At 43.9% G+C, this 15,700-nt stretch overlaps 3 protein-coding genes across 4 annotated transcripts; 2 read left to right on the top strand and 1 right to left on the bottom strand.

Annotated features, from left to right (window-relative positions):
• Positions 1 to 69: 69 nt before the first annotated feature.
• LOC27207347 (katanin p80 WD40 repeat-containing subunit B1) lies at positions 70 to 8,921 on the top strand. 2 transcript variants are annotated; one of them, XM_016183047.3, is made up of 10 exons: positions 70 to 486; positions 1,319 to 1,446; positions 1,526 to 1,743; positions 5,380 to 5,721; positions 5,835 to 5,970; positions 6,597 to 7,664; positions 7,727 to 7,854; positions 7,924 to 8,013; positions 8,078 to 8,152; positions 8,212 to 8,921. In XM_016183047.3, the coding sequence occupies exons 1-10, from the start codon at positions 453 to 455 to the stop codon at positions 8,444 to 8,446; spliced, it is 2,454 nt and encodes an 817-aa protein (XP_016039597.1). In that variant the 5' UTR covers positions 70 to 452; the 3' UTR covers positions 8,447 to 8,921. The 2 variants fall into 2 exon arrangements, with proteins under 2 accessions (XP_016039597.1, XP_016039598.1); XM_016183048.3 differs by having other exon boundaries at positions 7,724 to 7,854.
• On the bottom strand, positions 2,197 to 5,062 carry LOC27209219 (peroxisomal multifunctional enzyme type 2). The gene is made up of 3 exons (XM_016184687.3): positions 4,900 to 5,062; positions 3,782 to 4,567; positions 2,197 to 3,489 (listed from the first exon to the last, which is right to left on the bottom strand). Exons 2-3 carry the CDS (start codon positions 4,488 to 4,490, stop codon positions 2,402 to 2,404), a joined length of 1,797 nt encoding a protein of 598 aa, XP_016039599.1. The 5' UTR covers positions 4,491 to 4,567; positions 4,900 to 5,062; the 3' UTR covers positions 2,197 to 2,401.
• Positions 8,922 to 9,308: 387 nt separating the features above from the next.
• LOC27207049 lies at positions 9,309 to 10,817 on the top strand. Its single transcript, XM_016182801.3, has 2 exons — positions 9,309 to 9,897; positions 10,094 to 10,817. Exons 1-2 carry the CDS (start codon positions 9,437 to 9,439, stop codon positions 10,539 to 10,541), a joined length of 909 nt encoding a protein of 302 aa, XP_016039596.1. The 5' UTR covers positions 9,309 to 9,436; the 3' UTR covers positions 10,542 to 10,817.
• Positions 10,818 to 15,700: the final 4,883 nt, after the last annotated feature.

Below are 15,700 nucleotides of genomic sequence, written 5' to 3'. Positions count from 1 at the left end.
TATATATTTATATATAATAATTATTATAACAAACAAATGTTACATTAAATGCACACAAAATGCACTCGCTATCCCGGCCCTGGTAATCGGTGTTCATCGACGGCTTGCTGCAGCCCTCGACGTCGCTGTAATTACAATGTGATGTGCATTTGTTTTTGTTAATAAGAATTGCCCGATTAAACATTAAGACTATCTGTTTTTAAACAATGCGATCGCGGTGATATTGGCTCGTAAAGGTTTTACACACCGTGTGATTTTGTTTCAGTGCGTTTATTTGTTCGTTTCGTAAATAAGTGGTCTTCATTTTGCCCAAGAAAGACGGGAGCCCAGACAGCTGATCACAGACTTTGGCTCACACCTGCTACAAAAAGATAATATTTATTCGAAAACCTGGCATTCGGAGCGAATTTAGCAGCTGCCAGCGTATTTATATAACAACAATTTGATTGATTATGGCGCTGCCCAGAAAACTGATATCCAAGATCTGTAAGTAAACCGAATGTTCGAAAGTACCGTTGTATATTCCGACACACGCACAAGCACGTACAAATACGACTGCGTGTATATGTGTGTGTGTGCGTGGTTGAAATACTATTGTAAATTCTAGTGTTGCATGCAACTTCAGTAACTTTTAAAACAATACCATGCGTTCTTATAAACAATGCAGATACCCAATAGGAAAATCCCCAGATGTACATATGTATGTATGTAGTTATGTACATTGAGTGCAGCTGCAGCTGAATTGTTCGTTTTAAAATAATAAATATCTTGCTTTACAACGCAATATCAATATCAAATAAACAGCATACTGCTTCTCCAGACTTTAAAATAATATTTGTATATGGCCTTTAGAAGACTTCAATTGAATATTCAGAACTGTAGAAGTTCAAAAAGGCTTAAATCTGCGAACAAGTTTTCAATTTCTTTGAAATGCGTACATTAACGTATGTACATACATACTGTACATATGTACATATGTATGTACATCGATTTCATAGCTTAATCTTATCTGTTTTGTTTCTCAAATAAAACCTAGTAATCTTTGTCATTCATAAATGTGGATAACGTAAACGATACTTAATTATTTATATCGACAGTTTCCTTTGAAAAGATTCAAAAATCATTTTAAAATTTATTTTTTTAGTATATACTATAACGGAAAAAACATATTTTTATTATTATTGTATATTTGTTGTAAGTTTTCGCTTTGATCTTGAAAATCCGTTGTTTAACCTATGGCTTTAGCTGTACATACTAACCATATCATCATATCATGAAAACTTGGCAAAAAGGACTAACCAATTCTCATCCTTTGCAGACGATATAAAGGCACATGATAGCAGGGTCACGAGCCTTGATCTTGGCGAAACTGGACGAGTGCTGGTCACCGGAGGAGAGGATCGCAATGTGAACCTCTGGGCGATTGGTCAAAATGAGTGCTTTATGGTGAGTTTAACCTGCTAATACTAATACTAACTACTTCCTACATTTATGTACGTACTAATCGGTGACGCTTTCCTTTCAGTCTCTGACGGGCCACAATCGCTCCATCGATTGCGTGCGTTTTGCTTATAAGGATAACTTTGTCTACTCCGCCGACGATATCGGAATAATCCGAAGATGGGATCTGAATTCACAGAAAATCTACTCCACGCTAAATGGCCACATGAAGAGTGTTCGCACTCTGGACTTTAACCCGTCTGGAGAATATGTGGTATCCGGGAGCAATGATACCACCGTCAGGTGAGTTAAGGACCGATATATAAATAGTCAGAGTCACCCCATGAGTCAGTCGGAAGCTCTAGTTTCCTTATCAACTGGCAGATTTAAAGTGTATTCGTAGATTGAAAAGGGATGGCGATATTCTCCCTCCCTCTTTTAGCTGTGCTTAATCCTAAAGAATACGCGTATTTTGGTTTTATAATCTACACAAAAGAAAGATCTTAAATCTTATTTTGGATTAATGCATATGTGTACATATTGGATGCCATCTATTAATATAGTCTTTTCTTCGATATCACTTGACCTACATAAGTATAAAACTAAGATAATATGACTCACTACATTGCACAAAAGGGGACAGATTGACAAAGATAATATCACTTTGTGTTGTCTAGCTAAAGTTTATATTCTTTGTGGGATCTCAGTTATCTTATCTCTCAGATCTTTTATATCCATGATCTTAAACAACATTGCTTTGTCAGTTAGGTGATGTTTTATTGGGAGTTTTATAAAAGTGTTACAAAAAAATACTTCTACCACCACGGGCGTTTCAACAATTGCATATGTATAGGCATATTTGTTATATTGTATGTACAGAGTAAACGGACGCGAAACGAATTATAAAGTCAATGATGATCCATCGCGACTAAGGCAGACTATGTGTCTCTAAGTGATCAGCTTACAGCTTCGCCTGTGAGCTCTTCAGGTCGACGTAGGCACCGGATATGACCTCCTTGCCGGTCTCCACGACCACGGTGCGGAAGTTGATGCGTGTGCCCTGCTTCCACATGTCCACGCGCAAACTCTGGCCCGGAATCACGGGTCCGGAGAAGCGCACTTTGACTGCCTTGAACAGAGCCGGGTTGTTGTCCGCAAACTGAGCGAGCACGGCGCGCACCGAGAAGCCCAGTGTGCAGAGTCCATGGAGGATGGGTGTCTTGAAGCCGGCCAGCAGGGCCATCTGGGGATCGATATGCAGGGGGTTCTTGTCGCCGGACAGACGGTACAGCGCTGCCTGGTCCTCGCTGGTCGCGTACTGGACGGTTGCGTCCGGCTGGCGATTGGGCGCCGGCTGCAGCGGAACTACACCGGCGATGGGTTCCTTCTTGCCGCCGAATTTGCCAGCGCCGACAACGAAAGTGCTGCTCTGGTTGCGCACCAACAGGCGGCCATTTTCGTCGAACGACTCGCAATTGGTGACGACCACGGCGCCGGATCCCTTGTCCATAACATCGAAGACCTTGCCGCTGGTCAGCAAAGTGCCACTGGTGGGCAGATCGTCGACGATCTCCAGGTACTGTTCGCCGTGCAGAATGTTGGTGAAGTCCACCTGGCTGTTGGGCAAAGCCTTGCTGACCAGCTTATCGGTGGACATTTGCAGCAGGAGGCCGGGCAGAACGAAGAAAGATGGAATGGCGGCGAAATCGGCATCGTTTTCGTACAGGAAGCGCATGTCCTTCGCGTTTTTGATGGATGCCCCAATGCCCAGGGCGTAGGTGATAAGCTCTTTGCTATTGAACTCGAAGGTATCCTCGACGGCGTCGCCGCCGCCTTCCTTGAGCTTCTCAAGCACTTCCAGCAGGGTGCCGGAGGCCTCTCCGATGGCGCCCAAGTGCTTTGCCCTGGACATGTCGGTCACATTCGACCACACATCCTTGACGTACTCAATGGTCACGGGGTCGTCCAGCGAAGGACGCAGCACAGCGCCCTGGCCGCGAACAATGTGCACCTTGGTGGCCCAACCGGCGGCACTCTCGATATAGCTACCTGTGGATCCGGAGAAGAGGAGAATGCGATTAATAAACCCCATATATACACACATGTACATATATTCCTGATAAACGGGCTAAGTTTAAACGCTATCAGTATGAATTTCCCTAATCAGGCAGATTATGTTGACCATTTGGATTGGACTACTGGACATATTATAGATGCCTTAGCATTGGTTGGCCAAAAATTGCATAATTTTGTGATTCTCAAAGGGTTAAATTGATACAACTTCATATGATAACCATTTCTGGGATAATGCAACTCTCGCATAACTTCGGATCCCACTTACCATTATCCTCGCAGGACTCGTGGCACAAGTAGGCCACCACGGGAGCAATCAGCTTGGGCTTCAGCTCGTTGAAGAGGATGTCGGGCAGGATGCCCTCGGTCATTCGACTGGCTGCAGTGGGCACGATGACGTTGCAAAGTACGTTGTTGCGGGCGCCCTCGATGGCCACCGTGTTGGCCAATCCGATGAGGCCCATCTTGGCGGCCGAGTAGTTGGCCTGCCCGAAATTACCATAGATGCCCGAGTTGGACGAGGTCATGATGATGCGGCCATAGTTCTGCTTCTTCATGTACGGAAATGCCGCCTGGGTGCACTTGAAGCTGCCCTTCAGATGGACATCGTTGACCAGATTCCAGTCCTGTTCGCTGGTCTTCACCAGACTCCTGTCGCGCAGAATGCCGGCATTGTTGACCAGTATATCGACGCGTCCGAAAGCATTGATGGCCGTCTCGATGACCTTTGCCCCATCGATCACCGAGTTGTAGTCGGCCACCGCCTCGCCGCCGGCCTTACGGATCTCATCCACCACAATGTCGGCGGCTCGCTGCGAGGCGCCCTCGCCGGAGTGGGTGCCACCCAGATCGTTGACCACCACCTTGGCACCACGCTCCGCGAAGAGCAGTGCGTACTCGCGGCCCAAACCGGCGCCAGCTCCCGTCACCACCGCCACACGGCCGTCGTAACGAAGTTTTCCATCGGAAGAGGACATGGTCTGTCTGTTGGTCAATCGCAATCGCAATTTCTGGTTTCGCTGCACAAATCCGGTCTCTGCGGCAACGCTCTCGGCTGCAAAATACGAATGAAACGATGAAAATAAACTGGTTGGCTAATAATCAAAAACGAAAGGAGAGGAGCACTTCTTTTCAATCGGGCTTAATCTCAAGCGATAATGCTATCGGCCCTCGCATATGTGAGTGTAACTTTGGGCTCTTCGACTGAAGAACGTTACCCAGGCGATATGGTCCAAGTCCAGGGGTTCATGGTTCACAGCCAAGTGCTTCGGATGGCACCGAAAGCAACGAAGTCCGAGATACAAGATACATTGGCACAGTGACGACAGCACAGTTATTCGAAGTGCGTGAAATGGACCACACACACATTAACCACGGTTCACTTACAATTCTCGAAGATTAGTCGTGCGATGGTGTGATGGTGTGGTATGCCCGAATGCACAGATTAACCCAGTATCGCTGGTACAAAGTGCATTACTATCCGCTGTCGAGATAATTTTGCAATCGTTCAATCGGTTCACCCCACGAAAATGCACTAAAATATACTCCCTGCGTTCGTACGTTTGTGAGCACTAGAAAGTAGTGCCGTCAAAATGCTGGAAAGCAGTACATCGGTTCGGAACTCCGCTAAGCCGTAGCAAGGTCTCCAACCCATTTCCATTTTCCAGGCGTTTAAATTTAAAAATGCATAATTATGGAAACTACACTTATCGTCAACATTTCAATTTCAATAGTCTCTTTATTTAACATAGACAACAATAAATTGAGTTATTAACTAGTAAATTACATATATTGCACCTTTATGAATTACATATTGTTTCCTTCCTTACATAACTAACTATTAACTTTCATATCTCTGCATTTCAGGCTATGGGACGTGCAGAACGAAAACAACTGCATTAAGGTATGTCGCGGCCACATGTCCCACGTGAATTCCGTAAAATTCTCGCCGGATGGACTTTGGATCGCCTCTGCTGGTTTGGAGGGTTCCATACTCATCTGGGACATACGGAAGAGCAAACAGATAATGGAGTTCATAGCCGATCCGCCGGTTACGGCCATCACATGCGTGCAATTCCATCCGTTCGAGTTCCTGCTGGCCGCCGGTCGCGTCGATGGCACAGTGTCCATTTACGATTTGGAGCACCAGCAGCTCGTCTCGCAGACCACGCACTTCTATGGCCAGGCGATCAGGTGTATAACCTTTAGGTGAGTCCTGCAAAGAAGAATGCGTAATCGTGATATATATTTAAATATATAGTAATTGTGCCAAATAGTGCATAAATTCTAATAATCTGCATGTTCAACTTCATTTATTTCAGTGACAATGGCGAGTGCCTTTTTGTCGGCAGTTCTTCGGGCATTTCGGTAATTGGATGGGAACCGGATCGTGAGCTAGACCATATTAAAAGCACCTGGTCCTCCTTGGCGGACATGAAAGTGGTTAACAATAAGTTGGTAAGTTAAAGCACTCACTTTTCAAGCAAAGTACCCTTCGAAATCTCGTTATCTTGATTTTTTGAAAAAAAAAAAATCAGTATTTTGGTCAGAATATTCTAAATAATGGTCCAAATATGGAATGTCATACCTCGTTGGGTTTGTTTTTTAAATCCCAATCGATTTGCATTCAAGTTTGGGAATTCTAGGATTTTTCAATTTTTCGCAAATTTTGATGATGGTACCCCTTACAAAAAATGCGAAAATTTGGCCAAAAATTAATTTTACAAAATTCGTTTAAGAGTGACAGAAGTTGTTAGTATTGGTTGTAAGGAGTATAAAATGGTACTTATTTTTGCCGTGTGAGAATTTTTAGTCAAGTTATAGCCAAAAAAGTCAACTTGAAAATTGAGTTTTTTGCCAAAAATAATTTTTCTGATTTTTGGCGAAAAAATAATCGGTATTTTGATCAAAACATTGGAAATAATGACCCAAATATGGAATGTCAACACAGTTTTTATTTTAGCAAACATTGCATCCGACAAATTTTCTTCAGCTGTTTGATCGTTTTGATTAAGGAATCACCTTAAATGTAAAATGTCTACAACTGGAATATCCATTAAAATCCATTGCCCTTCTTTTTGCAGATCTGTGGCTGTCATGAGATCGACACCGTTTCAATCAACACCATCAGTCTGGATCGAGTGATACCGTTCTATCAGCCGCCAAACTCTCTACCCAACTTTAAGCACAACTCGACGAACCGAAAGAGCTTCACACGTGGCAACCAGAAGTTCAGGCTGTCAGTGGGTGGTGCCAAGCCGGCACAGGTGCAGGAGGAGCACGAGGGCGACAAGAGTGGATTGTCCTCGCCCAACTATAGTCTGGAGGTTGTGAATGAGGCGGTGCTGGAGTCGGCGGAGACTTCTCCAATGTCCTCGTTGCCACCTGTCCACTTGGCTACGATGGCCGGATCGTCGGCGGACCTGGCGCCGCATCATGTCGTATATGGCGGAGCAATCGATTCCTCCCTGAGGCAGGGTAAGTACTCCAGAGTGCCTGATAATATGGCCAGCTATGGTAGTAGTTACGGGGCCATCGATACCCGCCTGATGTCCTTGAACGAACCCAGTTCGCTGCACAAGCCGGACATTTACAATCAATATTCGCTGGACAAGAACGAGGAGGCGGATGTGCAGCAGTTGGAGTTCAATCTGAACGATAGCAATCCGCCAATACTCAACAACTATGATAACTACGAAATGGCCGAGGACTTTCCGGTCAATCAGAACCTGAACTACATTACCAATAACTATAAGCCAGTGCCCGCCACCTCCACGATCAACGCCTCGTCCAAGTCGATCAAGAAGACCACTACCACCACCCTGCACAAGAGGACAACGAGCAACATGGCCGGCGCAAAGCAGACGTCCACGGGCATCTTTGGTGGCAGCAAGCTAAGCCAGGTCTCCTCGGTCAGCTCCATGGAACTGCACAAGCTGGACGACAATATGGTATTGAAAAAGTCCTCCTCCTCGAATGTCGTCAACAAGAACAAACGGCCAATGGGCTCGGCCCAGAGTCAGTTCAGCAAGGAGAACAATCAACAGAAAAATATCAATGTGGAAATCATCACAAAGCCACCGATGCGATCCCGCACCACCCTCGATATGCGTACGTCTCACCAGGCTAAAACTCAGGAAAAGCAAATTCACGTGAGTGTTTGAAACCTTCGCTTGGTGCCCTTCATTTAATCAACGTCATATTATTCCAGCAGCAGCCAATGAACAATCGCATTATAATGGATGACCACGACTTCGATATGCTCTCGAGATCACATGAGGCTGTGCTGCAGGAGCTGAGCAATCGCCAGTCTAGCCTGGATTTGCTGCGGCACGCAACAAGGTAAGTATTGGTTGCACGTTATATTTGAAGCATATCAATCAATTGATGCATACATTGGTAATCATGTAGGTCTCACGATGTGCTGGGCGCATTAAGGCAGGCAAGAAGTTGTGGCAAATCCATTTTCATAGATCTACTCGGAGCCATACTGGAGAAACCGTAAGCATGATATTGTAAATATTAAAGCGATAGCGATAGCAATAGGAGTTTAATACCATTACAGGTCCTCGTGGAACTTGGACTTCTGCATGTTTGTGCTGCCAGAGATTTACGAACTCTTGCAAAGCCAACACAAGTTGTAAGTACAGATAAACATACACGAAGTGGTAGCCCAAGTAATTACAATCTGTATTTCAGCCACTTTACGAGAGCCTGTGATACCCTGCGCATTATACTGTCGAACTTCTTGCCAACTATACAGGAGAACCTCGATTCCTGGGCCGCCAATGGCCTGGGCGTCGATGTGACACGCGAGGATCGACAGAGGAAGTGCGCCGAGTGCCAGCGGTGGTTGTTGCAAATCAAGAACCTGCCCGAGAGCACACACTTTGGGTCCACGCTGTCACAATTGCAAAACATAATTATTTTCTAAGGGCAACGCATTTCCAGCTGTAGATGCTCCTCGGCGTTCAAATCAGCCCATGAACGGTACAAAGATCGTCAACAAAAGAAAACCACCAGCTTCCCAAAACCTGATTACGAAATCCAGTGTCGTGGGGAGTGGCCTCATTTGTCGCTCTAAGCTGCCAAACTAAGGAATTTTAAACAATCGTTTCCGGAACAGCAGCTCCAAGACGAGCTCTTCCGAACGCTGTTTATCCAACATTAACATTAACCCTTCGGCCTTCTATTCATCAGCATGTTGCGATGAGGTCAACTTGTGAACTGAGAAAGTTACGTATGATTTCCTTCGTCACAAGCCAATTTCAGCCGACCGCGATGATTAGAAAATGGGCCTTAGTTATTTAATGATTTGTAATATTAATTTGTTATGCAAACTAATTTATATCATAATTATTTACCTATACCTAAGTCCCAAAAGTTAAAAATATATAAAAGAAAACATACGTGGATTCTATTTACTATTTGCGATCAAATATTCTTTGAGGTAAGTACACTTTTCAGAGTTTACAACTAATCTAAAAAAGTTCATGGCGATCTAAAGCACATGTGTGTGTATGGCAAAGGTATGTTGGTGAAAGAAAGAAATGAATAAAATTAGTTTGTTAAAAGCTGGCTGATTTATCTGTTTTTGTCGGATTGCAACTAAAGTAGTGTCTTTACATGTATTTAGCACACAGACTAGTGCAATGGGAGAAGTTCTATGGGTGGGTGGGTTGTTTATATTATTATGCTTATTTTTGTGCAGGCGGTGAAATCGGGGAATGTACTACGAGTAGTGCGGTTCACTGCTCCAATAGAATGACCAACAAAGCAGCCAGAACAAACGGCTTTGAAGTTCAACTTACCATGTCGCCGAATCATTGTAGCGTTTAATGCCCAACCTTTCAATAGAGTTTTGCAGCGATTAGTGGAGCACTTCGACCTGGCACTCCGAGCGCATCGGCTGTACTTCTGCACGATGTCCGAGAATAGAGTCATCCATATGTGGATGCGCTGTCTGCTGCCACTGCTGTTGGCCAGCTGCATTGCGGCGAATCCCAGTTTCGAGGACCCTGGCCGTAGTCCGGATATGGAGGCGAAGGACAGCAGCGTAGTGGATACTATGGGCATGGGCGTCCTGGATCCCACGCAGCCAAAGCAAATGAATTACCAGAAGCCGCCCTTGGGATACAAGGACTACGATTACTATCTGGGGCCTCGGCGAATGGCGGATCCCTATGGGGCCGATAATGATCTGAGTGCCTCCTCAGCCATTAAGATTCATGGCGAGGGCAATTTGGCTTCGCTGAACAGGCCGGTCAGTGGAGTTGCCCACAAGCCACTGCCCTGGTACGGCGATTACTCCGGCAAACTGCTGGCCAGTGCTCCACCGATGTATCCATCCAGGTCCTACGATCCCTATATTCGCCGCTACGACAGGTGAGTGTGTGTTCCAGTAAATCGAAGCTATCGCAAAAAGATAGTTAATCTGTAATGGAAGGTTTTTTTCTCAGAATCTGATATAAGTAGTTCAACCAAAAATTAATATCAGAAAAATTATGCTAATGAAATGCATTCATGGAACATGAACCTAATTATTATTTGATTACTATTATTAAACTATTTATTTTTGCAGATATGATGAGCAGTACCATAGGAATTATCCACAGTATTTTGAGGACATGTACATGCACCGTCAACGCTTCGATCCGTATGATAGCTATAGTCCCCGGATACCGCAGTATCCGGAACCCTACGTTATGTATCCCGACCGATACCCGGATGCCCCACCATTGAGGGATTATCCGAAAATGCGGCGCGGATACATTGGTGACCCAATGGCGCCCATCGATTCCTACAGCAGCAGCAAGTACGTCTCATCGAAGCAGTCTGATCTGAATTTTCCGGTTCGTAACGAACGCATCGTATACTACGCCCACCTGCCGGAGATCGTACGGACACCGTATGATAGTGGATCCCCGGAGGATCGGAACTCGGCGCCTTACAAGCCGAACAAGAAGAAAATCAAAAACATTCAGCGGCCTTTAGCGAATAATTCTACCACCTATAAAATGACGTTGTAGATGGGCTTTTAGAATGTAAGATATATTTTTTTTTTATTATTCATTATTCGAATGCATTTGTAGTTGTCACCCATGGAAATTAGCACCAAGTTCAGTGTACCAGCACATTGATTAAAAATATTGAGGTAAGCTTAAGCTTATTAGCAATTTTGATGATTTTGCATATATATTTGCATTTAAATTGTTTCACTCACTTCTCATATTTCATAAGGCTTTTTTTTTGTCGATTTATAGGATCAATATAAGCGCATAAACTATATCATATTTGAATAATATATTTCTTTAAAAGATAATCGAACAAAAAACGATAAATTAACTTTTCATAGCGTACATTAATTCTAAATCCAAAGAAATTATAAAAAAAAAATACAATTATGCTCCAAAAGTTGCCCCACCTAAATTGAATTAAGTTATTCTCCTCCACTCAAACGTGTAAAAAACTTTCAAAGCAAATAAAGCCCATTCACAACTTGCCAGGTTTAGTTTCTTTTGACCAAGTTTCATTTACGGATATGGATTTATTGAAGACCCGGCAAAATTACGTCCATCGGTTCGAGATCCCCAGAGTCTCGTTAATTACGCAACGCCATTACTTTGACTTTTGTTTCGAACTAGCGGGGGATGGATGGATATTAAAGTTTGCGATTTGTGTAATTTAACTTTTTCGCTGTCTCTGCAAGCAAACAAGAAGCATCCGTAATTATTTACAAGCATGCATATGTATATCTATGGTATATATGGTATACCCGCACACATGGTAGAAGGTCATAAGGGCCATTCATCCTGGAGCTTTATGTGTGCTTGGGTCTTCTTCTCCTTTTTCCTTGTCGTTTTGACACAAGAGGAGCAAAAGAGCTATTATGGTGCCCAATACCAGCGACAACAAATACTTGTGTAATGCATGAACACGTACGGCTAATTAATGTCCTTTTTTTTTGGAGCTAAGCTTTTCGGTTGCCAATGGTGTAGGACGATTTGTCAAGAGGTTTGATTTCATCAATCGAAACTCATATTGGTCATGTCACAAATTAATTAAAGGTTAATAATTAAAACAAGCAATACAAGCTGAATATCCATGCTTTTTTGCCAATCTCCGTTTAAGCTCTTCTTTAAGCCAAGTAGGTTTTATGAACTTAATGATCTTCAGAGTATGTGTGCCCTACTTCCAGCAAGTTAACTATTTTCGTAGCCCAAAATAAATATACCAAATCCAAGCATAAATTGGCGTTTCTTGTTAAAGGCAGGGTATTCCCGTGTCTACTACATGATTAAGAAAGCCACGCGTCTGTCTGTCCTGCGTTTGTCCATTTTACGAGCTGTGCTTCGCTGTCCTTTTCCTTCGGCATTTCCGTGTTATTACTCACAACTTGACACGGACATTTTCACAGGTCACAGCCACGCACACATGAACTCACACACACACCCATGAATCCGGTAGCGCAGGACAATTGCCGTCCTTGTGGGACATTTTGCATGACGATGCGAAGCGAAGGACTCGCGCTGGAATTGGAAATGGAAGTGAGAGTGAGGGGTGGCCACCTAATGAGCGCACACCACCCATCGAATGAAATGTAACAGGCGAGGATGGATTCCCACAGCACAGGTCAACAAAATAGATGTAGATACATAGATAGTACCACAAATGGAATGCAACATGATAGTGTTATATTTTCTGCAATAAGTTACTTTAACGTGTAAAATGTAAAGCAAACATTAAATTATATTAATTTACTAATTAATTTAATTGACTTTTCTTTTAGAGCCCAACCCATGTGCACCTAGCTTCTTGCCCGCTGCTGTGCGTGTACCCACATATATCCAAAGAACAAGGCAATTCGGCTGCTTTGTGGATCTCGGGCTTGGCAAGAAAAACAATAACAATGATGCACGCGATACTTAACAAACTTTTGCGCCGGGCGGCTCCATAATTAGAATCATTGAAATAGCCATTCAACGTTCATTTGCTCTGACAGGGAAGTCGGCATTTTCTGGCCAGGACCTGGAGCAGAAGCTGGATGCTTTACCTTTGGGGGAACACGGGCTAACTGGCTGCCTGGCTGGCTGGCTGGAGGGCCTCGATGGCCAAATGGCACGACATATGCCCCATGATTTTTGGGGGCGTATTTGGAGGTGTTGTGGCAAATGAGAAAACAATGCCCGAATAACGACTCTCCGATGTGCATTAAAAGATTTATTTCCCTCCGAATAAATGAAGTTTTTCTTTATGGCCCCGGTCTCGCCAGTACTTTCCACATGGCTGCCACTGCCGCAGCCACTTCCGCCAACAGGATGCTACTGATTTTGGACCGTCATGGGGAGCCATCTTGACCACCTTATGGAGTAGGCGTACTTTGATGGGACATAAAGTACGCTTGGAGCCATTCATTCTCCACTCCGTGCGGACTGTTCCCACTGTAATCGGCGAATAGTTAAATTCGCTCTAGTTACTTATTGCGTAGAGAGTAGAGAGTGGAGAGTAATGCCTGCCTTTCCGCATCCGCATGTCAACAAATCACCGAAAATTTATTTGTCTACCCCGGGTAGACTTGCACGTAATTAGGCAACCAAGGTACAAACGACATAAAGAAACCTATAAAAATTCCACTTCCCTATTAGAGTGTCAACGCCGGAGTGTGCCCAAGTTGAATGCCCTTAATTGATGGAGTGGCGCCCAACGATGGATGGGGATGTGCTCAAGGAAGCTAATCATCGCTGGAGTAACTCGCAGTTTCATGTTCACGAAATAACTTTAAAGAACTCTTGGGAGATTTTTGATAAAAATAAAGTTTGTTTTACTGAACTCGACTTGAGTTAAGGACTAGGTTTTTGTAAGATTTTGTAAGACAATTGGTAAATAAAAACAAGAGAGAAACTTGGCTTTTAGCTTTCATAGTTGCTGAGATCTCGACGTTCATACGGACGGACATGGTCAGATCGGCACAGCTTATGATCCGAACAGGAATATATAAATTGTATATCGTCTTATAACTCTTACATAATATTCAACGAATTAATCTAGTATAACATTTTACAAAAATCTCATTAGGACAGCTATAGACGTTGCTTTAATACTTAAACTCTATTTGTACAAATGCTTTATATTTAAGCTATAATTAAAAGAATACAGCAGTTATACAGCATTTAATTTGGTTTAAACATATTTTTCCTTTTTATAACTTAAAGTTCCTGTATTTGATTCGCTACAGTTGAAGTACAATGACTGACGCGCCAAAAACCTTCTTCCTGATTAAATCAAGTAAAAGTGGACTGAGTTGAAATAAAAGTGAAATTAAATATGTATTATTTCGCCGGAAGAGCGAAGTGGGATCGTATTATAACACCTATGATTGACCTTCTGCATTCTGGCCAGCTCATTAATAATACTGCTCATTTGATAGATACAATTCGGTGGGATAAACAGTTTGTTTGGCCCTTGCCTTTGTATCTTTGTATCTTTCGGATACATCCACGTTGAATAACTGCTCACTTATTCTTGTTTGTAATTACCAGTTGGCCAGTCTGTCCCAAAGCGGTGTCCCATCTGGATGGGTGGTGCAAATATGGCAGATATATCCTTCGTCCTTTGGATTTCGTGTGAGTGTGGGTGCGTGGACGGTGGGGAACTTGCGAGGGTGGGGCGAGCATAATTGTGGAAGGAGTGGTGCGTGCGGCCGGGCAAATGCAAAACCTATAAATCTTTATCCAGTCCGCATTATTGATTGGCACTGTGACCAGGACGCAGGACACGCAAATGGACATATGCTGGGCAATATTACGAATATTCATGCACAGGGAACGGTCGGTCAGTAATGTCAAATTTGCGGGGCGTGGAACTCTCGAATATCGAACTCCGGAACTCTGAGACTCCACCCTACTGATACGATGGCAGCGAAGAGATTACCACCCTCCAGGAAGCAAGCGAAACTTGTTCGACGTCCCAATAATAGGATAAATAAATAATTCAAATAAATAACGCCGAAATAAAATCAAATGCAATGACGAGTTATGATGCTATGTTTCTTGTACGAGTATGTTCTCCGTTGTTGGTTGTCTACGGTATCTTCTTGTTTGGCTATGTGTCCCGAATGATTGGGGAGCTCGTAAATCACCGGCAAGGGGCAGATCGCATCCCCTGGTCCTTGATTAGAGAGGCAAACGGAGGCATGGACGATAGGATGCCCCTGGCCACTCGAGTGTCAAGTGCCATGGGCATTCCGAGTGAACGAAACAAGCGTGTATGTTGTATCTTGTAGCTAGCTTTTGTTTGTCATAAATATTCCGTCGTCTGTGCTGTGCGAAAAAATTTATCATTTGAGTCGGAGTTTGTTAATTATTTATGTCGACCATGCCTCATATTTTGCTCTCTTGCGATCTGATTTATGTGGCCGCTGGAGAAACTGTGCCGCTTCGCTTTGCCTGGGGACTTGCGTGACATGTGACATTGTATGACAAGTGCTGCATAGCAAAGCAGCGGCATTAATTTAGATAAACAAACTGATTTATTGTCCGGCCATTTCTCTCGTCCACATCCAAAGCATTCGCTGCGCCAGAATGGCGAGTCGTTAGTCAGATTCGATTCGGTTTTCGGGGTTCGATCTCGTCGGCGAGTGAAGTGCAATAAAGTCGAATTTAATTGCCCGTTTGAAATGAGCAAACTTAATGGACAATGACTCATTAACACTGACACGTCAAACAATAATGGCGTGTCTGGGATGTTTGACCGAAAAAGGAGGGAAGGCGGCCAACGGCAAGGCGGAAATTGAAATAACGTTCTTCCTGCGAAAATGCTACGCACTATGCTATACTATACTATATATATATGAGACACGTTCAGGTCCATGACAAAAGCCCGCCTTCTCCACATTGGCACATCAAAAGGACTCGCACATCGCACAAAAAAAGCAATTAAGCGTTGAAAGCAATCTTAAGCGCCGCTGACGGTGACAGTAAAGACAAAAGGGAGGGTGTGCCCGAGCCACTGCCTCCATGTCCTCCGTGTCCTCCATATCCTCCATGTCGTCCTCATGTGAACTCCGATGTCTGCCGCGTGGTGCGAGTGAGTGGAAGCCCTTAAGGATGTGACATGAAATGCTTATCAGCAGGCACAGGCATAGCACACATGCACTGCCAGAAAAATCCTGCCACTATTTAACTAGCTT

Source organism: Drosophila simulans, chromosome X, assembly GCF_016746395.2.
Source record: "Drosophila simulans strain w501 chromosome X, Prin_Dsim_3.1, whole genome shotgun sequence".
Taxonomy (NCBI): domain Eukaryota; kingdom Metazoa; phylum Arthropoda; class Insecta; order Diptera; family Drosophilidae; genus Drosophila; species Drosophila simulans.
Note: the sequence above shows the minus strand (reverse complement) of the source record. Positions and strands in the feature narration are given on the sequence as shown.

Coding starts and splice junctions, on each gene's coding strand:
- LOC27207347 (XM_016183048.3), top strand. CDS start 453: ATGGCGCTGCCCAGAAAACTGATATCCAAGATCT. Junction 7,855..7,923: donor TTGCTGCGGCACGCAACAAG/GTAAGTATTGGT, acceptor GTAATCATGTAG/GTCTCACGATGTGCTGGGCG. Junction 8,014..8,077: donor GGAGCCATACTGGAGAAACC/GTAAGCATGATA, acceptor ATACCATTACAG/GTCCTCGTGGAACTTGGACT.
- LOC27209219 (XM_016184687.3), bottom strand. CDS start 4,490: ATGTCCTCTTCCGATGGAAAACTTCGTTACGACGGCCGTGTGGCGGTG. Junction 3,490..3,781: donor CGAGTCCTGCGAGGATAATG/GTAAGTGGGATC, acceptor CCGGATCCACAG/GTAGCTATATCGAGAGTGCC.
- LOC27207049 (XM_016182801.3), top strand. CDS start 9,437: ATGTCCGAGAATAGAGTCATCCATATGTGGATGCGCTGTCTGCTGCCA. Junction 9,898..10,093: donor TATATTCGCCGCTACGACAG/GTGAGTGTGTGT, acceptor TTATTTTTGCAG/ATATGATGAGCAGTACCATA.